This window comes from Castor canadensis, chromosome 2 (genome assembly GCF_047511655.1).
Source record: "Castor canadensis chromosome 2, mCasCan1.hap1v2, whole genome shotgun sequence".
Classification (NCBI taxonomy): Eukaryota; Metazoa; Chordata; class Mammalia; order Rodentia; family Castoridae; genus Castor; species Castor canadensis.
The window spans coordinates 173746924-173773144 of record NC_133387.1 but is presented as its reverse complement, the minus strand read 5'-3'; the positions used below and the strand labels follow the sequence as shown (position 1 = coordinate 173773144).

The window sequence follows — 26221 nt, the reverse complement described above, 5'->3', positions numbered from 1 at the left end:
AACTAAATTTTACAATTATAACTATTTAAGTGTATAGTTCAGTCAGTAGTGTTAACTATATTCACACTGTTGTGACACAGACCTCTAGAATTTTTTCATCCAGCAAATCTGAAACTCTATGTATTAAATGATAACTCATATCCTCCTAAATCTAGCTCCTGGCAAGCACCATTTTACTTTCTGTCTCTATGAATCTGACTACTTTATGAACCTCTATGAGTAGAATCATACAGTATTTGTCTTTTTGTGTCTATTTTACTTAGCAGAATGTTGTACCGTGACAGGATTTCCTTTTTAGTCTGAAAACTATTCTGTTGTGTATGTTCACATTCACATTTTGTTTATGCATTTATCCACTGATGAACACTTGGATTGCTTCTACCTCTTGGCTACTATGAATAATGCTAAAAATATGGTACTAGGGTTTGAACTTAGAGCCTAGAGCTTGCTGGGCAGGAGCTCTACCACTTGAGCCACACCCAGTCCCAAATCTTACTTTTAATTCTTTTGGATAAACACCCAGAAGTGTGACTGCTAGATCATGGAGGCTCCTTTTTAATGATGAAAATGTTCTAAAATTTAACAATGATATAATGGTTGAATAACGCTATGAATATATTTAAACCATTGAATTGTATACTTTAAATGGGTGAATTGTATACAGTATGTAAATTATCTCAAATACAAGTCTTCAAGACTGAATCAAGTATATAATTACTTGAAGTATTTTGGCTGAATGGATAATTAATCTGGTTAAGTAACCAGTCAATCTTGTCATTCAGGTAATTTTGACTCTTATGTTCAGTGACCTAGGTAGAAGTTTAGGCATTTTTTTTGAAACCTAAGTGCTTCTTTAGCATATAGGTCTACATTAGAGGATATCAGAGAAAGTAGGAAAAGGAGACAATACCTGTCTTAAATTTATATTAAGCCTTTTACATTTTGTGTCAGGAAATAGCATGAAAAATAATAAATTTATACCAACTGTGATATTGATATTATTTGATTTGCTCTATATTTTTTCTTATTTGATTTGTAATTCACCAGATTTTTTAAAGATAGAGAAATGAGACAGGGCTTAACTCACTTGGACTTCATATTCATTTTTTGAAATGTCACTCACAATTACTTCACTTAAAAGACATGCAAAAGATAAAAGGTTTATTTGAGTTTTTTTAAAGTACAATTATATAATTTTTGTAAACCCTAGGTCCATTCTCACTGAATGGGGAAAGAGGTAATAAATTAAAAAGCAAAAAACAGGAGAGAGAAAATTTTGAGAAGATCAAATTCAAACTCTTCTAATTGTTGCACAAAACTAGAAAAGCTAATGACAATACAGATGATCACTAATACTCAGAAACCCATTTCATCACTTTCTTTTCTGCTTTAGCCAGACATTCTCAATATTATCAAGACTCCAGACACAGTTTTAGAAAGATGATAAATGAGATAATCTCAGAGATTTTTCATGAGCTCCTCTGATCACAGCAAAGTAAGAGAGACCTTACTTGTCTGATCATCCTTTTAAAATAATAGGCTTCATATGCTTCATGACAAAGGAGACAAGTTTGGAAGTCAACTTTCAGTCTTAGTCCCAAAACAGATATGTAATTACAGACAGATACATAATTATTATGTGGAATAGTATTTTTCAGATAATACATCTCATACACTTTAACAGCTTTTCCTAAATAATTTCTCATGGTTGATTTTAAATGAAGGCTGAAATACTGTCAGTTGTTTCAGCTGATTTCAGATTCTTATTACAGATTTTTTTCAAAGTCCGTCTATGTGCAGAAGCAAAATTACGAATGGCACTTCGAAGAGTTACATTCCCCTCGGAGATATCAGAGGAGTTGATGACCGAACGCAATGCCCGACTATATGCTGCAAATAAAGATTTTCACAGTAATGAATAGAGTAAAATTCCAAACAATTCTCCTTACTATTAGTTCTGCCTCTCTACCCAGAGTTTCAAAGACATTAACTTTATCCATGGAATACTCACTGAGTACTTACAACATGACAAGCACTCTATGAATACAGAAGAGAATGGAAAGAATGGATACAAAAATAATTAAACTGCAGTATAGTACTTCCAAACCAGAGACATATACAAGATACTATCACAGAATGAAGCTGGAAATGAATGGGATAATTGTGGAAGGGGGTATTGAAAACATTTTCAGAAGCAATATCATTTAAGGTGGGCCGTGAAGGATTAACAGAAATAAAGAAGGCATTATATGTACAGAACTGTGTGTATGAGGTGCAAAAGGTGTTAAAAAATATGACACCGAAAATAGCAAGTTTATTAAAGCTAGAATGTGGCCTGAGACACAGAAATTATGCCATGCATTTTGTACTATCATAGGAGCCCTGAAGTTTTTAGAACAGGGGAATAAATGATCAGATTTGTGTTTTAAAAATATAACTCAGGTAGGACTGATAAGAAACTCATACCCCACTGATGAGATGCACTAGGAATACAAATACCAGCATTATTTTCAGTGTGTATATGAAGTCTAAATAATTTCTACACTCTCTTCATCAATACATTTATTAAAGATGGACAGGAAACAGAAACATTAGTGACAATAGGAAGCACAGGACTTCATTTTTTCTACCTGGGACTCTTAATCACATTCCTCATTTTCCTCAGTGTGCTCTAGCAGAATTGGCAGTCTAATATGTATGAAATAATAGTAAGTGTGCTAAAGTATGTGGATAAGAGAATTCAACTAGAAGACAGGGTCTTAACTTAGATAGCTATAAAAAGCAAACTCTAGTAATCTTCAGTTAAAAGAAAACCTTACAGTGGAATGAGTTGAAAAGTATTTCTCCATTACAAATGGAGACAAGATAACAGGTCTCAAAGGGAAATAAAACACACCATAATAATTTTCATCACCTCAGATAATTGCTTTGTAAAGAGGTTATTAATAACAGTGTTTCATGTATAGTAAGCACTCAGTAAATACTAAATTACCACAGTCTCTATTTTTATTGCTTTTTAAAAATCTATTAGACCTCAACTATCCCTTCAAGAAACTTACCTCTATGATTTTTATAGAAAATACAATTGTTGGCACAGGTGTCAGGATGGGCATCCCAAAAATCAGGACCACAACAGCATAATGGAGGTAAAGTAATATTATATAGTTTCATTTTCTCCTGGACCTGTGCTCGTAGAGCTTCTATATATCTAGAAAAATAAACTATGGTGAGGCAAAGTGAAGAAAAGATTAAGAACGAATCCTGATTTTACAAACAGCTTTCACTGTTAAAACTACTTCATATCTCTGTACCTCATTTCTTCCTCTCTGTACCCAGAAATAGCACTAAGAAAAATGTAGTGCTATTCCCAAGAGGTATTAGCCAATAAGGATACTTGGTGAAGTTATGTACCCCTAAACAAGGAAAAGTGAGAGAACACAATCAATTCTCTTTTTAGAAAAACGTAAACACCAGCTTCCTACTAAGTCTCATCTAGAAGCAGAATTTCATGCAGAACTTTTCAAATCACCTTATGTATTCTTTTTCTCTCTGCTGCTGTTTTTCTCTGGTTTCTTTTAGTTCTTCAAGTCGTAACTGAGCTAACATGTCACTCATCTTCTCCTCTGAATATGTTCCTTCATGCAAGTTCATTTTTAGGATTCTCTGCTCTTCAGCATAACGTTGTTGTTCTTTCTTTTTCTTAATTCTGAGAACAAAATCATAACATTAGGGAATTCATATAATTGTTATTCAAAATTAGTTTCCAGATCCAAATAACTTAAGAAATTCCCAGAAACAAGAGAGTCAGGAAATCAGTTCAATACCCCAAGTATCTTCAAAAGTTCCTGCTGATTGGAGTTCAGCCTACAGTTATTTTATCTACACAGCCTCCCAAAGAGAAATGAAAAGTAGCTATCATTAAGAGATTTTCTGAAGAATTCTAGCACATAGACCTCTAAAGTTAAAACTACTGTAGAAAAGACTTTTGCTTGTGGCCAAAATGGAGTTAACAGGGACCAGATTTGCCCTCCCACCTCAAACAACCAAAGAAACTTATTAAGTTAAAAAAAAAGTAAATTAGATAAAACACAAGAAAATGGTTTTCAAGACACTGGTCATTAGCCAGCAAAAAAACTGGTCCCTGACAGATGGTAAACAAACAAACAACCCTAAAACTGCCAGGCAGTGGCACAGGTAGAGAATTCAAGTAGAGTCTGGTAGACTCATTTAAGTTAAGGAGATGGAGCTGAGAATGCAGAAAATGACAACTAGGACTTAAGGACAGAAACCCAGAGGAGATGGAGTTGCTTAGAGAGAGAATCCCAGGACAGAGTTTCTTTCTAATATACAGCAAGAGTACTGACTGGTGTACATATGAAAGGCTAGGCAAAGAATCATCCAAAATAATAAGAGGGAACAGTGCCTAGTATTTATACAATGCAAGGAACAGTACCAGTTCCCACCAGTCAGGCTTAAAAAACTCATAATCCACAGGGCATTAGGTGAGGTACTCAGGAAGATCTTTTTTTTTTTTTTTTAAATTATTACTGTTGTACTAGGGGCACATTGTGACATTTACCAAAATTCTTTCAAAATATCACAGTGGAATTCAACTCTCCATCATTCTCTCTTATCCTTTCTACTCCCATTCCTGGAACAGTTTCAACAGGTCTTATTTTTCCATTTTCATGCACAAGTATTAATATTTCCACCATATTCATTCTCCCATACTCTACCTACAGTCAAGAAGATCTTAAGTCAGTGATGGGGAATAATATTTAGTCCTAGACTGAGCACTGCTCCAGAGCCATGTAGCAAACTGTAAAAACAAGTCCTCAAAGTAATCTAATGCACCTCAAAACAAAACTCAAGAAAATTCATAGGAACACGAAGAGAGACAGTGCTATAGTATGGATCTACAATGTTACCCACAGACCCAACGTGTAAAAGATTTGGTCCCCGGATTGATGCTACTGGAAGGTGTGGAAATTTTAAGAGGTGATAGTGGAGGTCTTTAGGTCATTGTGGGCAAGCCCCAAGGAAACTATAGGATACTGGTCCTTTTCTTGTTCTTTTTTCTCCCTGGCCATGAGGCAAGCAGTTTTGCTATGCCACATGCTCCCTGGCACAGGCAAAAAGTACTGGGGAAAACTGATCATGAAATGGAACTTCTAAAATTGTGAGCCAAAATAAACTTTTCCTCTATAAGCTGATTATTTCAGCTATTTGTTACAGCAATGGAAAGCTGACTAATAAATTCAGCAACCAACGAGGAAAATTCACAATGTTGGACACCCAATCAATGATTATCAGGCACACAAAGACACAACTCATAATGAGGAGACAAAGCAATGAATCAAAATCAACCTAAAGCTGATTCTGTTTTGTTAGAATTAGCAGAGACGAACATTAAAATAAGTTATTGCAACTATGTATGTTCAAAAAGTTAAGATATAAAAGAGAATAAAATCAAGCTTATAGAGACAATAATTAATTTCTGATTTTGTGAGATAAAAATATATTAGATATAATTACCAACAGATTAGACATTGCAGAAAGTAAATCTGAAAGCATAAAAATATTTAATTTATTCATTCTCTAAAATAAACCACAGGAAAAAACAAAATAATTAAAAGAGTAAAAAAAACAATCACATTAAAAAATGGCACCTACTGGGCAATGGTGGCTCACACCTCAAATCCTAGCTAACTGGGAGGCTGAGAGCTGGAGATCACAGTTTGAGGCCAGCACAGACAAAAGGCTTGTGAGACCCTATCTGAACTAATAGCTAGGCACAGTGACACACCTGTCACCCTAAATTACGTAGAAAGCAGAGACTGGGAGAATCATGGTTCCAGGCCAGCCTGGACAAAAAAGTTCATGAGACCTCATCTAACAGAAAAAAGCTAGATGTGGTGGTATGTGCCTATAATCTAAGCTATGGTGGGAAGTGTAAAATAGGAGGGTTGCAATTCAATCCAACCTGGGCAAAAAGTGAGATCCTATCTCCAAAATAACCAGACAAAAAGGGCTAGAACATGGCTCAAGTGGTACAGCATCTGCAGCGTGAAGCCCTGAGTTCAAATCCCAGTACTGTCAAACCCCAGTACTGGCACCTGTAATCCCAGCTACTAAGGAGGTAGAGATCAGCAGGATCACAGTTAAAGCCCAGCTGGGGCAAAAAGTAAGACTCCTATGTCAACAAACAAGTTAGGCATGGTGGCACACGCCTGTAATTTCAGCTACCTGGGAGGCTTTACTTAAGATGACATGACCACCACATAAAAATGCAATGGAATTCGTAACTTAGTTTAGTAAGATTGCAAGGAACAGGAGTCATATCCAAAATTCAACCGTGCATTCCCATATACTACCAACAATCATAAGTAGAAATTTTAAGACAGTACCATCTATAATGTATCAAAATATGAAATACTTAGGGATAGTTCTAAAGGTAAGAATGTCCATACACTGAAAACTGTAAAACATTTCTGACAAAAATTAAAGAGCTACATACAGATATACCTGCTCATACACTGAAAGACCCAATATTGTTAATATATCACTTCTAAATTTTCCCCAATTGGACACAATCATAATTAAAATCTAAGAAGTTTTCTAACAGAAATTGAAACATTGATTTTTAACTTCACAGGGAAATACAAAGGCCTAGAATAGCCAAGTTAATTGAAAAAAAAAAAACAAACCTGGATGGTTAACATACACTATCTGATTTCAAGCATTAGTATAGAGTATTGATGTAAAGACAGACAGATAAATGGAGCAATGAACATTAACGGTACTAATCTTTTCTGATTTATCTCTTTTAATCCATTATTGATCAATGGAACAAACAGAAGAAAAAGAAATAACCCCCCAACTCTGCCCCTCCACATATATAAATAATTCATTTTTAATACCATTACTGAGTTATAATTTATATACCATGAAGTTCATTATCACTACAATGCAATTTAGAACATCTTCATCACTTAAAAAGAAGCCTTTGATAAAGGATTTGTATTCAAATTAAAGGCCTCTCAAAACTCAACCATTTTTGAACTTGGGTTTCAAATACCACCAAACACAACATACAGATGGCAAATAAAGGCATGAAAAGCTCTGTTTCTTGTCTGCCATGAGGCAAAAAGCCTTTTCCTCTGCATGTTCCTGCCTTGTCTAGGGTCTAGAAGTATGGTGCCAAGTGACTATGGACTGAATCTTCTGAAACCATGACCTAAAATAAATCTTACCTCTCCTTGCTGCTAGAAATGGAGACAATAAAGTTTGCTCATAAGCTTTCAGGTGGAAATGAGAACTCACTGGAAATTCATGTAACATTCTGATAAAGAATTTGTCTACATTTTGTCTGTGTCCCAAGGCTTTGAGCAAGGCTGACTTTAAAAGTAATGGATTAATTAATTTAGTGGAGGAAACTTCAAGACAGTATAGCATTCAGGCTGTAGCATAGTGATTGCCAGCTGCTCTTAGCCAGGTTTACAGTGACAATCAGGAGCAAAAACTGGAATAGAAAGATTTAAAAAATGTGGTTTGCCAGAAAAAGAGCAGAGTTGAAAGTTGTGGATGACGACGTAGTTGCTAAAAAAAGATTAGTTCCATAAAAAAGAAATCAAGTACCTTTCACCAGGACAACAGGAAAGATGTCTTTTTTTTTTTTCTTTTTTTTTTAGGTAGTATTGGGGTTTGAACTCAGGACTTCATCATGCTAGGCAGACAGATGCTCTACCACTTGAGCCACACCTCCACCTCTTTTTTGTATTGGGTATTTTCAAGACAGGGTCTCATGAACTATTTGCCTGGGCTGGCTTCAAACCACAATCCTCCTGATCTCTGACTCCTGAGTAGCTAGGAATACAGGCATGAGCCACCGGCACCTGGCTAGGAAAGATGTCATGAGGGTATCTTAAGAATTGGCCAAAACCCACTCACCCATGGCAGGACCAAGACTGTAAAGATTTTAACTCAAAAGACTTTATTAGAGAAAAGAGCTCCAGGGTTCCCTGGAAACACAGGGTCACCCAGGGAAGTTCAGCTGCCTAGGCAGTCAGAAGCTACTGGAGCCATTCTCCAAGAGGACCCAAGCTACTGCTTAGGCTGGTGGCAGACCTTGGCATCCTCCATGTAATGCTGGTTTTGCAGGCATGCATGATGTAAGAGTTAGGGGATCATAGAGTCTTCCACAGATCCTTTTTTAAAGGAAATCTTGGAAAGATAAAACAGGGTCAGAATCTTTGCAGGCAGCCCCCAAGAAGGCAATTCATAAGGTTGTGAGAAAAGTTGCTGGCAACAAGTGTAGCTAGTCCAAGAGGGAATTTATGCAATGGCATGGCTATATAGGCAAGGCTTGTCCAAGCCCACTGGAGCTCATTTCACAACACCTCATGCCACAGATGCCTGACATGGAGCTATAGGATTCAGTAGCTACACAGGGTTGTCCTGCTGGGTTTTGGTCTTGCTTCGGTCTGATTCTACCTTGATATTCTCCTGTTTCTCCCTTTTGGAATGAGAATGTTTACTCTGTGCCACTGCAGCTTAGATGTATGCAACTTTATTTTTGGTTTTCCAGGAGCTCACAGTTAAGAGACTGCCTTAGTCTTAGTAAAGACTCTGGATTTAGACTTCTGAACAACTCTGGGGACTCCTGGGTATGGACAAATGCATTTTGCATTATGAGATGGCATGAGCCTTTGAGGACAAGGGGCTGAATGCTATGGTTTGAATATGAAATGGTCACACAGGCTCATGTGTTGAAGGCAATCCTCAGCTGGTTTGAGAAACTTTGAGAAGTAGGGCCTAGCTGGAGGAAACAGGTCACTAGAAGTGTGCCCTAAAAGGCTGTATCTTATCCTAGGCCACTCTCTGTCCCTCCCTCTGCTTCACAGCCACAAGGAGAACAACCTCCTTTTCTATCTGCTCCCACCACTATTATGTTCCACCTCACATGGGCCCAGAATCAATATATGGACTGAAATCGCTTAAACCATGAGCTAAAATAAATATTTCCTCCTAAAACAAACAAAACACATGAAAAGATGCTGAACATCATTAGTCATTTGGGAAATGCAACTAATCAGACACTACTATACACCTACCAATTCAAACAGTTAAAATGAAAAGGACTGATCATAAGTGTTGGTGAATACGTAAAAGAATTTGGATGGTCATACACTGCTGGAGATTATATAAAGTGGGACAACCACTTTGGAAAACAGTTTGGCAGCTGAGGGCTTGGCTCAAGTGGTAAAGTGCCTGTTGAGCAAGTATGAGGCCCTGAGTTCGAACTCCAATACTGCCCCCCCAGAAAACAAAACAATAATAAACACCTACCACAGGATCCATTCATTCTATTCCCAGGTATTTAGCTGAGAGAAAAGGTAGCATATGTCCATATAAAGACCTGTACACAAATTTCATTATGGCCGAGAACTAGAAACAATACATATGTCCATCATTCTATAAATGGATAAATAGTTTATATTCATACAATAGTATACTATTCAGTAACAAAAAGGAATGAACTCTTAATACATACAAGGACAAATCTCAAAATAACCCAAATGAGTAAAAGGATTTGGGCACAAAGGAGTATATACATACTGTATCATTTCATTTATAGGCACATCTTGTTTTACTGTGCTTTGTTCTATTATGTTTCATAGTTATTGCATTTTTTGCATATTAAAGGCTTGTGTCAACCCTTTATCAAGCAAGTCTACAGCACCATTTTTCCAACAATGTATGCTTACTTTGTGTCAAATTTTGGTAATTCTTGCAATATTTCTAACTTTCTCATTATTTTACCTATTATGGTGATCAGGAGTGTCTGATGTTACTATTGTAACTATTCTGGGGTGCCATGAACCCACGTAAGGATGGCAAAGTTAACCAATAATAATGCATGTTGCCTGTGTTCAGCTTCACAGCAAGGCTGTTCTCATCTCTCTTCCTTTCCTCAGACCTTTCTATTCCCTGCAACACAATACTGAAATTAGACCAACTATAGCTCTATAATAGCCTCTAAGTGTTCTAGTGAAAGGAAAAGTCAAATGTCTCTCACTTTAAATTAAAAGCTAAAAATGATTAAGCTTAGTGAAGAAGGAAGACATGCTGAAAGTTGAGATAGACTAAAAGCTCTTGTGCCCAAAAGCCAAGTTGTAAATACAAAGGAAAAGTTCTTGAAGGAAATTAAAAGTGCTTCTCCAATGAATGAATGAATGATAAAGTGAAACCAGCTTACCTGATGTGGAGATATTTTTAGTCTGGATAGAAAAATGAAACTAGCTACCACATTCTAATTAGGCCTAGTCTAGAGCAAGGCCCTAACTCTTAATTCTATGAAAGCTCAGACAGGTGAGGAAGCTGTAGAAGAAAAGGTTGAAGCTCGTTTATGAAGTTCATGGAAAGAAGCCACACTGTAACGTAAAAATTGTAAGATGAAATAGCAACTGCTGATGAAGAAGCTGCAGCAAGTTAGCCAAAAGATCTAGTTAAACTGATGGAGGTGGTTACAGTAAACAACAGATTCTAAATGTAGATGAAACAGTCTTCTGGAAGAAGATGCAATTTAGAATTCTTAGAGCTAAAGAGGAAAAGCCAACATCTTGGCTACAAAACTTCAAATAAGCCAATGCTCATTTACCAATCTGAAAATCGTAGGACCCCCAAGAATTATACTAAATCTATTTCTCCAATGTTCTAAATGGAAAAGCAAAGCCTGGATAACAGCACATCTGTTTATAATATGGTTTACTGAATATTTCAAGCCCACTATTGAGACCTACTGCTCAGAAAAAAGATTCCTTTGAAAATATTACTGGTCATTGACAATGCATCACCCAAGAGCTCTGATGGAGATGTACAAAGAGATTAATGTTTTCATGCCTGCCAATGCAACTTTTTACAGCACAGGGAACAGGAATGAATTTCAGCTTTTTTGTTTTTTACTTTTCTATTTTTGGTGCTGGAGATCCAATCCAGGGCCTTGCACTTGCTGGGCAAACACTCTACCACTAAACTACACCCTAGACCATATTTCAACTTTTAAGTCTTACTATTTAAGAAATACATTTTTTAAGACTATAGCTGCAACAAGTGATTCCTCTCATAGCTCTGGGCAGAATAAACTGTAACCCTTCTTGAAAGGATTCACCATTTTAGATGCCATTAAGAACATTCATGATTCATGGACTTTTCAAAGTGAAAATAGCTTTAGCAGGAGCTTGGAAGAAGTTGATTCCAACCCTTATGGTTGACATTTAGGGGTTGAAGATTTCAGTGGAGGAAATAACTGCAGATGTATAGAAATAGCAAGAGGACTAGAATTAAAAGTGAAGCCTAAAGATATGACTGAATTCTTGCAATCTCATGATAATAAAACTTCAATGGATGAGGAATTACATCTTATGGTTTCTTGAGATGGAACCTACTCCTGCTAAAAATGCTGTGAACATGGTAAAAAAAGACAATGGATTTACAATTCTATCTATATAAACTTATAAATTTGATAAAACAGTCACAGGGTTTTTAAGAGGACTGACTCTAATTTAGAAAGAAATTCTACTGTGGCTAAAATGCTATCAAAGAGTCTTGTGCATTACAAAGAAATCTTTCATGAAAGAAAAGTCAACTGATGTGACAAATTTCATCTTTGTCTTATTTTAAGAGATTGCCACAGCTACCCCAACCTTCAGCAACCGCCACTCTGATCACCAGCAGCAATCAACACTGAGGCAAGACTCTCATCAGCAAAAAGATTAGGATTTGCTCAGATTATTAGCCTTTTTTAGCAATAAAGTATTTTAAATTAAAGTACACACATTTTTAGACAAATGCAAATATGCTATAGTGTAAACCTAACTTTTATATGCACGGGGAAACGAAAAAATTTGTGTGACTTACTGTTGCAATATTTATTTTATTGCAATGGTTTGGAAGTGAACCCACAACCTCTCCAAGATATGTCTGTACATAATTCTTAAAAATACAAACCAATCCACAGCAATAGAAAGCTGAAAAGTGTTGCCCGGGAAAGAGGTGGCATAGGAGGCATGAAGGAGGGAGTACCAAGAGACATGCGAAAACTCCTGGGGATGATACGTTTACTATCCTATGAAGGTACACATATGTCATGTGTGTACACATATGTCAAAACTTATCATATTTTATACTTTAAATATGTACAGTTTACTATACAACAATTAATTATACCTATGAAAAATGCCCACTTACGACTAGAGGAAATTAAACTCAGTGAGAAAGTCATGAAAAAACATAACTGAAGAGCTTTGGTGCTGGAGTGATGGCACATATCTGTAATTTTAGCTACTCAGGAGGTGAAAGCAGGAGGATCACAAGTTTGAGGACAGGCCGGGCAAAGGTGGCAGTGAGACCCTGTCTCAAAACTGAAATAAATACAAAAGGTCTGGGGGCATAGTTCAAGTAGTACAGCACTTGCTTATCATGTGGAAGGCCCTGGGTTCAATCCCCAGCACTAAAAATTTAAAAAATATGACTGATTCAAGACTAGAACATATAAATATATGCTGTTAGGACCAGCTGCTAAAAATTACCTTGAAATAATATTCTTTTCTAAGAGTAGTATGAGGTCAATTCACACTCATGTCTCTTCAATAAAGCATAGACTGCTGAAAATTCTGGGCTTTTACCCATTTGTGGCAGGCTATCAACTCCAAGTATATTAAAACTTTGCATTTTTTTAGATTAATACAGGGAAAAAATTAAAAATCTAGAAGCCATTTTACAAAGGCTGAAAGATGAGACACTAGAAAAACAGACAGGATGTGGTAGTTGTAAAACTAAATGTGGCAATGTTCCACAGCTAATCACTGCCCCTAGGAGAGAGACGAGGCTCCTTCAAACAAGGATTTTCTTACAATTTCCCTCCCACACTTGCTAGTATTTCCCAAGCCACAACTGTAAATCTAAATTGAGTAGTTCTCAAAGAATATAAAAATCATTTTTATGGCATGGTTGAAACTCAAATGCAACATAAAGTTGTAAAAGAGTAGAGGTGAGAAATCTCGTTATTGCAACCTGGGCAGAGGGATATCTTTTAACACCAGTGAAGATCAAGATTTAAAGGCATATAAGGCAGTGTACTAGGAATGTGAAAAAGGTAATGTGGAAAAAGTCAAATAGGTACATATACATGTCACAATTGACTATGAAATATATGTCTCTTTGCTCTCTAAAAATAAGCTAGAAAATGAAAAGATTGAGCACAAAATTTAAAAGATAAGCCTAAGATTACAGTGCTCTTGGCTAGGGATCTATGAACATGGAGCTCTTATTCTAAAGGCAATCAGTAAAGAAAAGTACTTTGAGGGCATTCCTTATTTGTTAAGTTCAGTAACTCCTGACCATGTGAAATAAATAAATGTAATAAATCAAACTGAGATATTCAATGACGTAATATAAATGAAGCCAAGTGAATGATAACAGAAAAGATGAGCAAATTCAAAATGTGTTAAGTCAGGCACTATAAGCAGGAGCATAAATGATTATATATGAAGTCTTAGTAGAATAATTCTCTATACCAGCAAACTAAAAGGTAAGGAAACACACCAACATTGTTTTTCAAAGGATGGCACCTTAGGTCTTAGTAATAGGAGTTACCAGAAAAGACAGAATCAGTTCCTCCCCCTATAGTTATTTCTTCCCCATAGTCAACATGACAAGAAAGTTATCTAGACTTTCTGTCTTTAGTTCTACATCTCCTTGGCCACTCCAAAATAGTGTTAAGGTCCATCAATCCACCAAAAGTGGCTCTGGCTGAGGTCACTAAATTCATTTAACACATGTATTCTCAACAGGGCTAATACTGTCCCCAAGTAGACAAAAGAATTTTTGATATTATAATAGTTTGTGGCCCTCCAAAAAGTCAAAGTACATAAGCAGAAATACATTACATCTGTGTATTAAAATTTTAAGAGGCAATTGGGAAAAAAATGTCTAAAAATGTTCCACAGTGGAACAATAATGAAGGTTGAAAAACTGATGGAGCATTTTCTTTTTTTTTAAGTTGTTTATTTTATTTTATTGTTTTATTATTCATATGTGCATACAATGCTTGGGTCATTTCTCCCCCCCCCCGTCCCCACCCCCTCTCTTACCACCCACTCCGCTCCCCCTCTCCCCCCCACCCCCTCGATACCTGGCAGAAACTATTTTGCCCTTATCTCTAATTTTGTTGAAGAGAGAGTATAAGCAATAATAGGAAGGAACAAGGGTTTTTGCTACTTGAGATAAGGACAGCTATACAGGGAGTTGACTCACGTTAATTTCCTGTGCATGTGGGTTACCTTCTAGGTTAATTCTTCTTGATCTAAACTTTTCTCTAGTTCCTGGTCCCATTCTCCTATTGGCCTCAGTTGCTTTTAAGGTATCTGCTTTAGTTTCTCCACGTTGAGGGCAACAAATGCTAACTAATTTTTTAGGTGTGTTACCTATCCTCACACCTCTCTTGTGTGCTCTCACTTTTATCTTGTGATCAAAGTCCAATCCCATTGTTGTGTTTGCCCTTGATCTAATGTCCAAATATGAGGGAGAACATACAATTTTGGTCTTTAGGGCCAGGCTAACCTCACTCAGAATGATGTGATATACATGGATTTAGTTTCAGTTTTTTGCAGACTGGTAACCAGTTTTCCCAGCAGTTTTTGTTGAAGCTGCTTTTTCTCCATCATATATTTTTAGCGCCTTTGTCAAAGACAAGTTGGTTATAGTTGTGTGGCTTCCTATCTGGGTCCTCTATTCTGTTCCACTCATCTTCATGTCTTTTTGTGCCAGTACCATGCTGTTTTTATTGTTATTGCTTTGTAATATTGTTTGAAGTCAGGTATCGTGATACCTCCAGCATTGTTCTTTTGACTGAGTATTGCCTTGGTTATTCGTGGCCTCTTGTGTTTCCATATAAATTTAATGGTAGATTTTTCAATCTCTTTAATGAATGTCATTGGAATTTTGATGGGAATTGCATTAAACATGTAGATTACTTTTGGGAGTATAGAAATTTTTATTATGTTGATTCTACCAATCCATGAGCATGGGAGATCTCTCCACTTTCTATAGTCTTCCTCAATCTCTTTCTTCAGAAGTGTATAGTTTTCCTTGTTGGGGTCATTCACATCTTTTCTTAGGTTTACACCTAAGTATTTGATTTTTTTGAGGCTATTGTAAATGGAATTGTTTTCATACATTCTTTTTCAGTTTGTTCATTATTAGTGTATAGAAATGCTAATGATTTTTCTATGTTGATTTTATATCCTGCTACCTTGCTGTAGCTATTGATGATGTCTAGAAGCTTCTGAGTAGACTTTTTTGGGTCTTTAAGGTATAGGATCATATCGTCTGCAAATAGGGATATTTTGACAGTTTCTTTACCTATTTATATTCCTTTTATTCCTTCTTCTTGCCTAATTGCTCTGGCTAGGAATTCCAGTACTATGTTGAATAGGAGTGGAGATAGTGGGCATCCTTGTCTAGTTCCTGGTTTTAGAGGGAATGGTTTCAGTTTTTCTACGTAAAGTATAATGCTGGCTGTAGGTTTGTCATATATAGCTTTTATAATGTTGAGGTACTTTCCTTCTACTCCTAGTTTTCTTAGAGCTTTTATCATGAAATGGTGTTGGATCTTATCAAAGGCCTTTTCTGCATCTTTTGAGATGATCAAGTGGTTTTTGTCTTTGCTTCTGTTAATGTGGTTTATTACATTTATTGATTTTCGAATGTTGAACCACCCCTGCATTCCTGGGATGAAGCTTACTTGGTCGTGGTGAATAATCTTTTTGATGTGTTGTTGAATTTGGTTTGCCATTATTTTGTTGAGGATTTTTGCATCAATGTTAATTAAGGAGACTGGCCTATAGTTCTCCTTTTTGGAGGTGTCTTTGCCTGGTTTTGGGATAAGTGTAATACTGGCTTCATTAAATGTGTTAGGCAGTTTTCCTTCCCTTTCTATTTCGTGGAACAGTTTAAGGAGGGTTGGTATCAGTTCTTCTTTAAAGGTCTGATAGAATTCAGCAGAGAATCCATCAGGTCCTGGACTTTTCTTTTTGGGGAGACTCTTGATTGCTGCTTCAATTTCATTTTGTGTTATAGATCTATTCAGGTAATTAATTTCCTCTTTGTTCAATTTTGGATGATCATATGTATCTAGAAATCTGTCCATTTCTTTAAGATTTTCAAATTTATTTGAATATAGGTTCTCGAAGTAGTCTCTGATGATTTTCTGGACTTCCATGGTGTTTGTTTTTATCTCCCCTTTTGCATTCCTGATTCTACTAATTTGGGTTTTCTCTCTCCTCATTTTAGTCAGGTTTGCCAGGGGTCTGTCGATCTTGTTTATTTTTTCAAAGAACCAACTTTTTGTTTCATTAATTCTTTGTATTTTTTTTGGTTTCTATTTTGTTGATTTCAGCTTTTATTTTTATTATTTCTCTCTGATGGAGCATTTTCAATCCTCATTTTACTTGCACTCTCATTGCTAATTACTCTTTCTTGCCTCTGTGACAGTATTTTCACCAGATTTCCTTATATACCCCTCTGGACCATCCTTTTCTGCCTTCTTTGCAAATGCATCTCCTCAAAGGTCAATTCTAGACACTCTCCTTACACTATACCCTCTCCCCAGGTGATGAATGTATGTCCTCTGATTCAGTTAACACCCACAACTATCCATAACTCACAAAGCTACAGTTCTGTCACAAATCATGTCCTCTGAGATTCAAACCTGTATTTATCTCCTTGTCAACTTGACATCTCCACTGGATGTCTCACATGTATTTTCTTGGGAAAAGATTCTATAGTTTTGGTCAGATCCTCAGGGTAAGAACGACCATTATATACAATAGTTTGGAAGGGAGCATAAAATCCAAAATCATAGTGCTGACTAAAAAAGTTGCTATAAACAATTACTCTCTAAACAAGTTTCTATTTCTTAATATCTCCAAGGCCTCTTATATACATATACTTTTTACTGATATACAATAGAAACTGGAAGAGGTGTCAGAAATCAGTGTCAGTACCTCTGTTTCTTGAGAGCAATGACATAAATATTATTATAATAGTTTTCTGCTTATGCCAAGAGGTATTCTGAAAACAGCATTGGATTTTCACTGAGAAGTAAAAAAGTATGAGGTTAAAAATTGGTTTATAAACTTAATATACTACGTGTTTACACAAGTAAACAATAAGAAAAGATCAATATTTTCATTTTTAAGAGAATCTAAAAACAAAGTATCATTGGAAAACTACATAAAAGAATATAAAAATATATTCTTATAACTTCAACAATAAATCATGAACTCTTCTTGTTACTCAGTTCACTTCTATACAATAAAGTCATACATAATCCTTTACAAAGTTAAGTGAAAATAAAGACCTACAACTACAAATGAGGGCTATCTTTTGACTCCTTGGATTCTTTCTTTTGGAGCAATCACAGATATCTATCAACACTCATACTTTCAAATAAAATAAATTCTGCTTCGAAGATGAAGAAACAGATTTATTTCAGTAGGGGAGAGGTGCTCTGTTAGAAAAATAATTTCTTAAGGAGGTAGGTAAAATCCACCTGTCTGACACAATAGGATTAATGCCTAATCTAGCACAGTCTAAATCTTTGCCTGCTGATCTTATTTTTCTGTTCAACTTTTTTCCGTCTTCCATTCCCTAATACTGAAAGTATTATTCCTTAGTGATCTTAGAAATCACTACTAAGAATAACTAACATTTCCTACTGACTCTCTACTTGGATTTCTTTTAAGCACCTCAAACTCAATATGCCCAAATCTGAAGTTATCCTTTCCACCTCCTTCCTGTTTAACAGTATCCCACTTACCTGGTGGCACAAGCCAGAAATCTGAGACTTATCCTTAAAATTACCTCTGACAAAAGCCTGTCAACTTTTGACAGCTTTAAAAATCTGCTTTTACTAGCTTCCACTAGTTGCCACATAAGCATTAATCTTATGTGACAGGCCAAGTTAGGTTTCAAAAGGTTAGATGATAAGAGTCAAATCTAGGGGATTAAATTCCCAGTTCTTACATTTGCTAAGTGTGGTCTTTACAATTAGGCAAATTAGTTAACAACCACAGCGCTCATTTTCTCAGCTTTAAAATGAAAAAGAATAATCAAATGTACTTTATAAGGTTACTGAAATGAGTAAATGAGCTAATACCTCTAAAGCACTCAATGTTACGCCTAGCACATTGTAAACAATGAATATAACTACTGCTACCTTGCAGTAGTGTATCAATTAAATGAGATGATAATCTGTATAAAGCACCTGACACACAGTAAGGGTTTAATATATAATATTTTTAAATCAATTCTCTTCTGTAAGTGTTACTTCAATATCCTCCTAATATTTACTCTTATCCATTCCCAAATGACTCTAATTGGGCTCCTAACTATTTTCAGTGTAAAGTCCAACTTCCTTTTCCTGACATACTAAGCTCTTTATGATCTTGTCTTTATTTCTTAAAGCTCACATCCTGCCATATCTTTAGTTCTAATCACATCAAACTCAGAAGTGTTACATTCTCTCATGAATAACTGCTTTTGCAATGTAGTTCCTTTTGCCTAGAATTCCTATATATTCTTTCCACAATCTGATTCCAACCTTTTTTTTACACCATTCCTATTAATACTTCAAAACCAAGCTCAGGAGTTGGGGGAGTGGCTCAAGTAGTAGACCAGGTAGACCACTTGTCTAGCAAGCTCAAGGCTCCAGTACTGCAAGAAAACAAAAATAAACAAACAAAAAAACCTTCAGGAATTCTTCCCTTTCCTGATCCTCAAGCCCCCAAATTTTGGTTTCAAAACACATTCTTTGTGCTTCCATATACTATTGTACTGTGCTTTTTCTTAATAATAAAAGCAACTAATATCTATGGAGCAAATACTATGTGCCAGATTCTGTGGTAAGTGTATTTACATATTTAATCCTCCAACAACTTTATGACATACATAACATTATTATCCTTATTTTATAAAGAAGAAACTTGGGATCACTGTGCTACTTTCTCAGAGTCACACAGTCAATAGGCAGCAGAGCTGGGACTTGAACATATATTTCCTCAAGTTTTTAACTACATACTGTACTGCCTTGTAACACTTAATATAAGGTATTATAATGGTCTATTTATCTGCTTCCCCACTTGTCAGTCAAATCTATTAGTAGGTTCCTTTAAGATTGGGATGTCTTTTATTTCTTACACCCTCTAAATCTAGCATGTCTACCAATTAACAGAAGTTCAATAAATAGCTGCTAAGCAAATGAATAAAACCACATAATTCTTTTAACTGGGTGAGGTAAAGCAAGCTATCAATTACTGTTTACAAAGCATATGTATGATTATTTTAGAATGCTACTAATGTGGGTTTTGTCTTCAAGTTAAATCACATAACCTCCATGCAAAGAAGACATAACTTATTTAGTGTTCTCAAGAAGGAAAAGGCAAAAAGTAAGTCTTAATTATTTTCCAATTATCAATTTTAAGTTTCTGATACCATCTGTGAGTCATATTTTTCTGAGGTCAAGAGTATAAATTCAAGAGAAAAAAAAAAGATTATTCAATAGGATATGGCAATAAAATAAAAGCCTTAACAAAAAAGCTTCCAAAGAAGGTCAGTAGTTTTGCTACCACTGTACCATGTGGTGAGCCTGCTATAAGAAGATTGAGGTTAGATATAAAATACCTACAGCAGGGGTATATTGGCTTCATTTAAATGAACTGAACTAAGTCATTTCCATTTTGTCTTAAACCTGATGAGCCTGTAAAATGCTTATATATGGGTACTATGGAACTAAAAAAATTTTTTTTTGGCTATTTAATTTTTTTTATTGTGCTGGGGGTACATTTTTTGTCATTTATAAAAGTTCTTACAATATATTAAATATATCATACTTGAATTCATCCTCTTCATCATTCTCCTTTACCTCCCTCCCCCCATTCCTGGAATAGTTACAACAGGTCTCATTTTTCCATTTGAAAGATTTTTTGATACTGATCAGACCACAGTTATAGCTAAAAGACTGGGATAATAGTAAGACAAATCTGGCCTAGGTATTATGACCTTCTAGAAAGCCAATATCCTTAGAGTCTGAACTTGTTATACAGAGAGATTATATAACTACAATCCTTAAGAACACTAAGAGTAGGTCCTTCAAATGTTCAAATACAATTCTACCAAAAGGCTAGACAAGTAGGTAAAGATTTTTTCCAACACACACCTCCCCCACACACACACTTGCAGTAGCTTTTGTCAGGTGGTTTTTATTTACATTTTTAGTGTAAATTAATTGTACAAAGTTATTTTATTGGAATATATTCATACATGCATAATGTACTTTGACTGAATTCAGCTCCTTTATTGCCCTTTCTTATCCCGTTTCCACCTTTTAAATACATTTTTAAAGCTTCATTATTCTATTTTCATACACACATATAAAGCATTTCAATCATAATTGATCCCTACCACCCTCTCATTTTGCCTCCTGCCTCCTACTGATTCCCCTCCCAAAACTGTCCCTGTCATGTTATTCTTTTGTTGTTGTTGTTCTAGATTCCGCATATGTGTCAGGTGGCTTTTAGACAAAAGCATTATTATATATCTCAAACAGAGGAAAGTATATGAGAATAAAAACATATATGAAATAACTCTTAAACATCTCATAGAAAAATCATTGGATTATCAGATTTTTAAAATTTCCTCTTATATCTGTTTTAGTTTTTAGGGTTTTTTTTTGTTTTTTTTTTTGCCTTAGTGGGTATTGGGTCTCATGCATGCTTGCTAGCTACTATTTCTTTTTATTATTTTGTCTATTTCATCACTATTGTCAAATGCTTCAGTGCAAACTTCATGCCTCAATGTTATCATTTAATATCTATAAATTCTATAGTAAGGGTTCATTTTCCATTTCTAATATTGGTAAATTGCATTTTCTCTGGTCTTTTTAATTGATTAGTAAAAGTCATATGTTCCTGGCAAAAGAAAACTTTCAAAAAAATAACTTTGGCCTTTGTTGATTTTTCTCTTTTGCACATTTGTTTACAATAGTTTACTGCAAATAAAAGTTTGCTGATTAGTGCACTTATCCTTATGGCCTCTGGTTTTCTAATTTGACTTGCAGTTTTCTTCTAAGCCTTTTAAGAAGAAAGATTAAAATACTCACTTTAACCCCTTTTTCTTTTTCATTCATTCATTCATGTATTTTTTGTGGTACTGGGGTTCATGCTTGCTAGGTAGGCACTTTGCCACTTGAACCACTATGCTAGCATTGTTTGGTGTTGGCTGTAACTTTATAGCAATTTCAGTTACAGTATTATAAGTAAAAATACAAATAAATTATTATTACCTAAATATATACATATACACATACATATATATAAAACTCTCAAATTTCAAAATATTTTCATATACTTATTATCAGTTAGTGTCCTATGCATACTAGGTCAATTATATCTGAGGAAATGAATCCTTACACTAGATTCATGAGATTTCATTACAACTTTTGTGGTGAGAAACTCTTAAGCTTTTCTGCTAAGATCAGGAACAACCAAGGATTTTCCATCTCACCACTTCCTCTCATCATTATATCAGAAGTTTTAGCTAATGCAATCAGATAAAAAAAGGAAATAAAAGGTGTACAGACTGTAAAGGAGGAAATATAATTGTCTTTGTTCACAAATGACATGATCATCTGTGCAGAAATTCCAAAAGATTCACCAAAAAAAAAAAAAAAATTCCTAGAACTAGTAAACAATAACATCAAGGTTAATGTATAAAAATCCATCACTTTCTTAATATGCCAGCAATAAATGGATGAATTTGGAATTTAAAAAAAATCTATCATTTACATTAGCACCCAAAAAAAGTGAAAAACTTAGGTATAAATTCATAAAATATGTACAAGAGCTATATGAGTAAAAGTATAAAGCTGATGAAACAACAATAGGAAAACTAAATAAATGGAGAGGTATTCCATGATCATGGATAGGAAGGCTAAATATTGTTGACATGTAAATTTTTTCCAAGTTGATCTACAGATTCAACATAATTCTAATCAAAGTCCTACCAGGTCATTTTGTGGAGGGAGAGGGTAAATGAAGTAAAGGAGAATATGGCTGATGTAATTTCTACACAAGAATGAATACAGAATATTTAAACCTGTTGAAATCACCATAAAAAGATGACTAAGGTAGAAAAGAGAAAAATGGAGGGGATGAATCAATTTGGTATATAATACATAAATACATGGAAATGACATAATAAAATTCCTTGTATAGCTGTCTTAAAGAAACAAAAATGTCTTTTTTCAAAAATGAAGGACAGAAAGGTAAAACAGATCCTGTCTGAGGGATGGTACCAGTTGGAGCAAGGAGGACATAAGGAAAGGGTGAAGGAGGGCAAATATGGTGGAAATATCATATACTCATGTATGAAAATGGAACAAGACCTGTTGAAACTGTTCTAAGAAGTGAGGGAAGGGGGGTTGATAAAAGAGAATGATGGAGGAATGACTCTAAGATATACTGCAAGCACTTTTATAAACATCACAATGTACCCCCAGTACAATACTAATATGCTAATAAAAATAAAAGACACTCTTTTCAATAAGTGTTAACAAAACAAGTAAAGAATTTACATGCAAAGAATTACTCTAGACAAAGACCTTAAACATCTCACAAAAATTAGCTCAAAATGGATTAGAAAGCCAAATGCTAAACACAAAAGTATAAAATTCCTAGAAAATAATGCAGGGAAAAAAATCTAGATGATTTTGGATATGACAATGATTTTTTTAAGATACAACACTGAAGGCATAATTCATGAAAAAGAACTGGTAAGACTTGATTAAAATTCAAGCCTTGTATGCACATATGAATAATAAAAGAAAAAGGAAAAAAAATAATAAAAAAAAATAAAATTCAAAACTTCTGCTTTACAAAAGCCACTGTCAAGAGAATGAAAAGACATGCCACAGACTGAGAAAATATTTTCAAAAGATCTGACAACTGGTATTCATAACATACAAAAACTCTTAAAACTCACGAACAAGAAAAAAATGATCCAATTTTTAAAATGGACAATACACCTGGACAGACATATCACCAAAGATGATATACAGCCAGCAAATAATTTTGAGGATAATGAAAATTAAAGAAACAATGAGAGACCTATTAGAATGGTCAAAATACAAATCGCTGACAATACCAAATGTTAGCAAGGATATGGAAGAATAGCAACTCTTGTTTACCTCCTGGTGGGAATAAAAAATAAGCCACTTTGCTCAATTTTGCTTGAACCTGAAACTGCTCTAAAAGAATGATGTGGATAAAAAATATCAAGTAAGAAAACCATAGCTGTTCGCTCTCCTCAATATTCTACCCAGATCAAAAGTGGCTGTTTTCAGTATGTATCAGAGAGTAAATTCATTGCTTGCTTTTTTTTTTTTTTTTTTGGTTGGGGGACAAAGGGGAGGAGGAATTGACAAAGGGGTGGCTGGGAATTGAACCCAGAACCTAGTACATGCTAAACCTATGTTCTTACCACTGAGCTACACCTTGAATCCACACCTGATGATTTCCAAGACACAGCCTCCAAAAACATTTAACTGGCAATTTAGCCTCAGAATGAGGATCAAAGAACTTACTTTTCAACTTTCTTCTTTTGTTCCTTTTCTCTTTTTTGTTCTTTTACTTGTTCTCTCTCAATATCCATGAAAAGTCTTCTGTATCTCAGATACTGCTTTTGACGCTAAAGGAAAGCAGTTAAAATTCCTAAAATTCTGTTCTCAGAGAACTTCATAAGGAAGGAAAATATTCTTATGCTATAGATAAGAAAATTGTATGATACAGAAGTAACATGGGACTAAGTCATTAATTCCCCCATCTCTCATAATTCAGGGTAATAACACATACAAGAATTTTGCATTTTCACATATAAGAATTTTATATTTTCAAGCACTTATCATGTAACAGACAAACCAGAGAAAGAAGCATTAATCTAGTTTGCCCTTAGTATAATCCTTGTCTACAGTACTTAAGGGAGTGACTATATTTGATACAATAAAATATATACAAATTTACTCTGTATTCCCAAGTACTGTGTGCCATAAAAGGAGGGCCTAGCTTAACATGGCAAGGAGGAGCATAGAATGCTGAGTATTGTACTCATAAATGGAACAAGTATAATTTTTAAAAAAGTGCTAGTACACTGTGTGTGATCTCTTCATACCTCTGGATTTATATATTCTCTAAGAACACAGGCCACTCAAATGGGAAAAAGCATATTTATGCATATACTAGGGTATGGGCTTTTTGATAGAAATTATAAAAAGTTTATTAAATAGCAGTTCTCAATATTGAGGATGCATCATAAAAACACAAATGCCCCAAACCTACGTTTTCAGATAGAGATTCAGTATATCTGGTTTGGGTTCAGGCATCTGTATTTTGAAAAATCTCCACATGTAATTCCGGTTCATGGCCAGGGTTAGTGTAAACCTAACTTTAAATTGGAAAGGGAAATAAAAGGAAGCCATAAATTTAAAATGTTCCGTTAAATGAGTTATAGCAACAAATATATACTACTGAAGAAATTCACTTCAATCAAATCTTTGATTCACATCAATGTACTCTAAATCTTACGAGCTTGGAAGAGACAATAAACTTCTTTAGAATTTGCAGTATTAGTTCGTAATATATTAGGAAGCAGCAAACTGCCCCCAACTTCACTTATATTATCATGGTATTCAAAAACATCATTATTATATACCTCTTTCTTGTCTTCTTCTTGATCTACTCCAGACTGAAATGCCAGTGGAACTTGGAATTCAGTGCTCAATCCCAAATGATTGTCATCATACTCCTGTTAGAAAGACCAGGGACATAGACAAAATTACCAAAAGCTAGCCCTGTGAATCCTTTATTTTTATCTATTAATTCTTTTTTCCTGCAACCTTGAAGTCAATTGGATCAAAACCAAAAAAGAAATATAAAAGAATAAAAGCAAAAAAAGAATGAAAGGAAGCAGTTCCACAAGGAATTGACTAACCAAACAACAACAAAATAAACTAAAGAAAAAAATTAGGGTCAAAAACATGAATGAACAAATAACAAATCAAATGTTCAGAAACAAAGTTCTCTTAAAGTGGTCACTTGAAATCATTCTGCACAAGTATGGCTGGGATTAAATCCAAATACAAAGCCAGATCCCTAAATATCTCAAGTCTACGGTCATGTTCAATCTATACAACTCTCTTAAAAGGCACGATTACAGTGAATATAAGCCTGGAAACAATTTATCAATCAACTGGCATGGCATGGAGGAACTAACTTCCCACCATATTTTCTAGGAAAACTTTGTAAGTTGGTAATCTACCTGGACATTATATGGGTCATTATGATCTCTAATGTTGGGTCTGGGGGATCAGAAGATAAAATGAGCCAGTTGCCCCATTCCCCATGAGAGTACTGTGAGCTCTACATCCAGTAAAGGGACACGGTGTTTCACAAGTCATGGCCCCCTGGGGATGCCTCAAAATGACACAAGGCCAATTAACAGGAGGCTTTCACAGGACTGTGTGTATGTTCCTGCAGATATATGTTAAGAGACCACTCCACTCCTGACTCCTACACCTCCCCTCCCCAATAGAGTGTGTTCTTACAGAGATATGTCAAAAGACCACTCCATCTCTGACTCCTGACTCCCCTCCCCAACACAAAGGACCAAATAAAAAACCCCCTCTATGTAAACAATAGGGAGGTACAGATTTTCCAGGCTCTCTGTGCATTGCTAAGGGCAGCTTTTCCTTTCCCTCTAATAAATCCTACTTTTGTGCTGACCTTGTTGTCTCACAAGTCAATCCAGTGCCTCATGAACCAATTCTTTGGCCCATGATGGCAAGAACTCTCAACACGGCCTGCAACACTAACTTTTGGAAATAAGATATTTACTTTTTTATCTCTTTAGTTTAAAAGATATTTGTCTTTCAGTAAAGCTACAGGATAGAAGATCACAACAGGATATAAGATCAACTATATTTCTATACTTGTTTGTGATGAACAAGCTGGAAACAAAATTAAGAAAAAATATTTCATTTATAATACCCTAAGAAGACTAAAACATTTAGGAATAAATTGAATAAAGGAAGTATTAATTTTATACTCTG

At 35.1% G+C, this 26221-nt stretch overlaps 1 protein-coding gene across 6 annotated transcripts in view; it reads right to left on the bottom strand.

Moving 5' to 3' along the window:
• Positions 1-1147: 1147 nt before the first annotated feature.
• Positions 1148-26221, bottom strand: part of Ccdc15 (coiled-coil domain containing 15) — a 61694-nt gene continuing 36620 nt past the window's right edge. Inside the window, exons 14-18 of one of the 6 annotated variants that reach the window (XM_074066439.1) lie at positions 24826-24918; positions 23702-23805; positions 3530-3706; positions 3060-3208; positions 1148-1890 (exon numbers count right to left, since the gene is read on the bottom strand). In XM_074066439.1, coding sequence (XP_073922540.1) covers positions 1715-1890; positions 3060-3208; positions 3530-3706; positions 23702-23805; positions 24826-24918 — 699 coding nt within the window. In that variant the 3' untranslated portion in view covers positions 1148-1714. The other 5 variants (XR_012445578.1, XM_074066442.1, XM_074066440.1 and 2 more) reach the window with 5 other exon arrangements.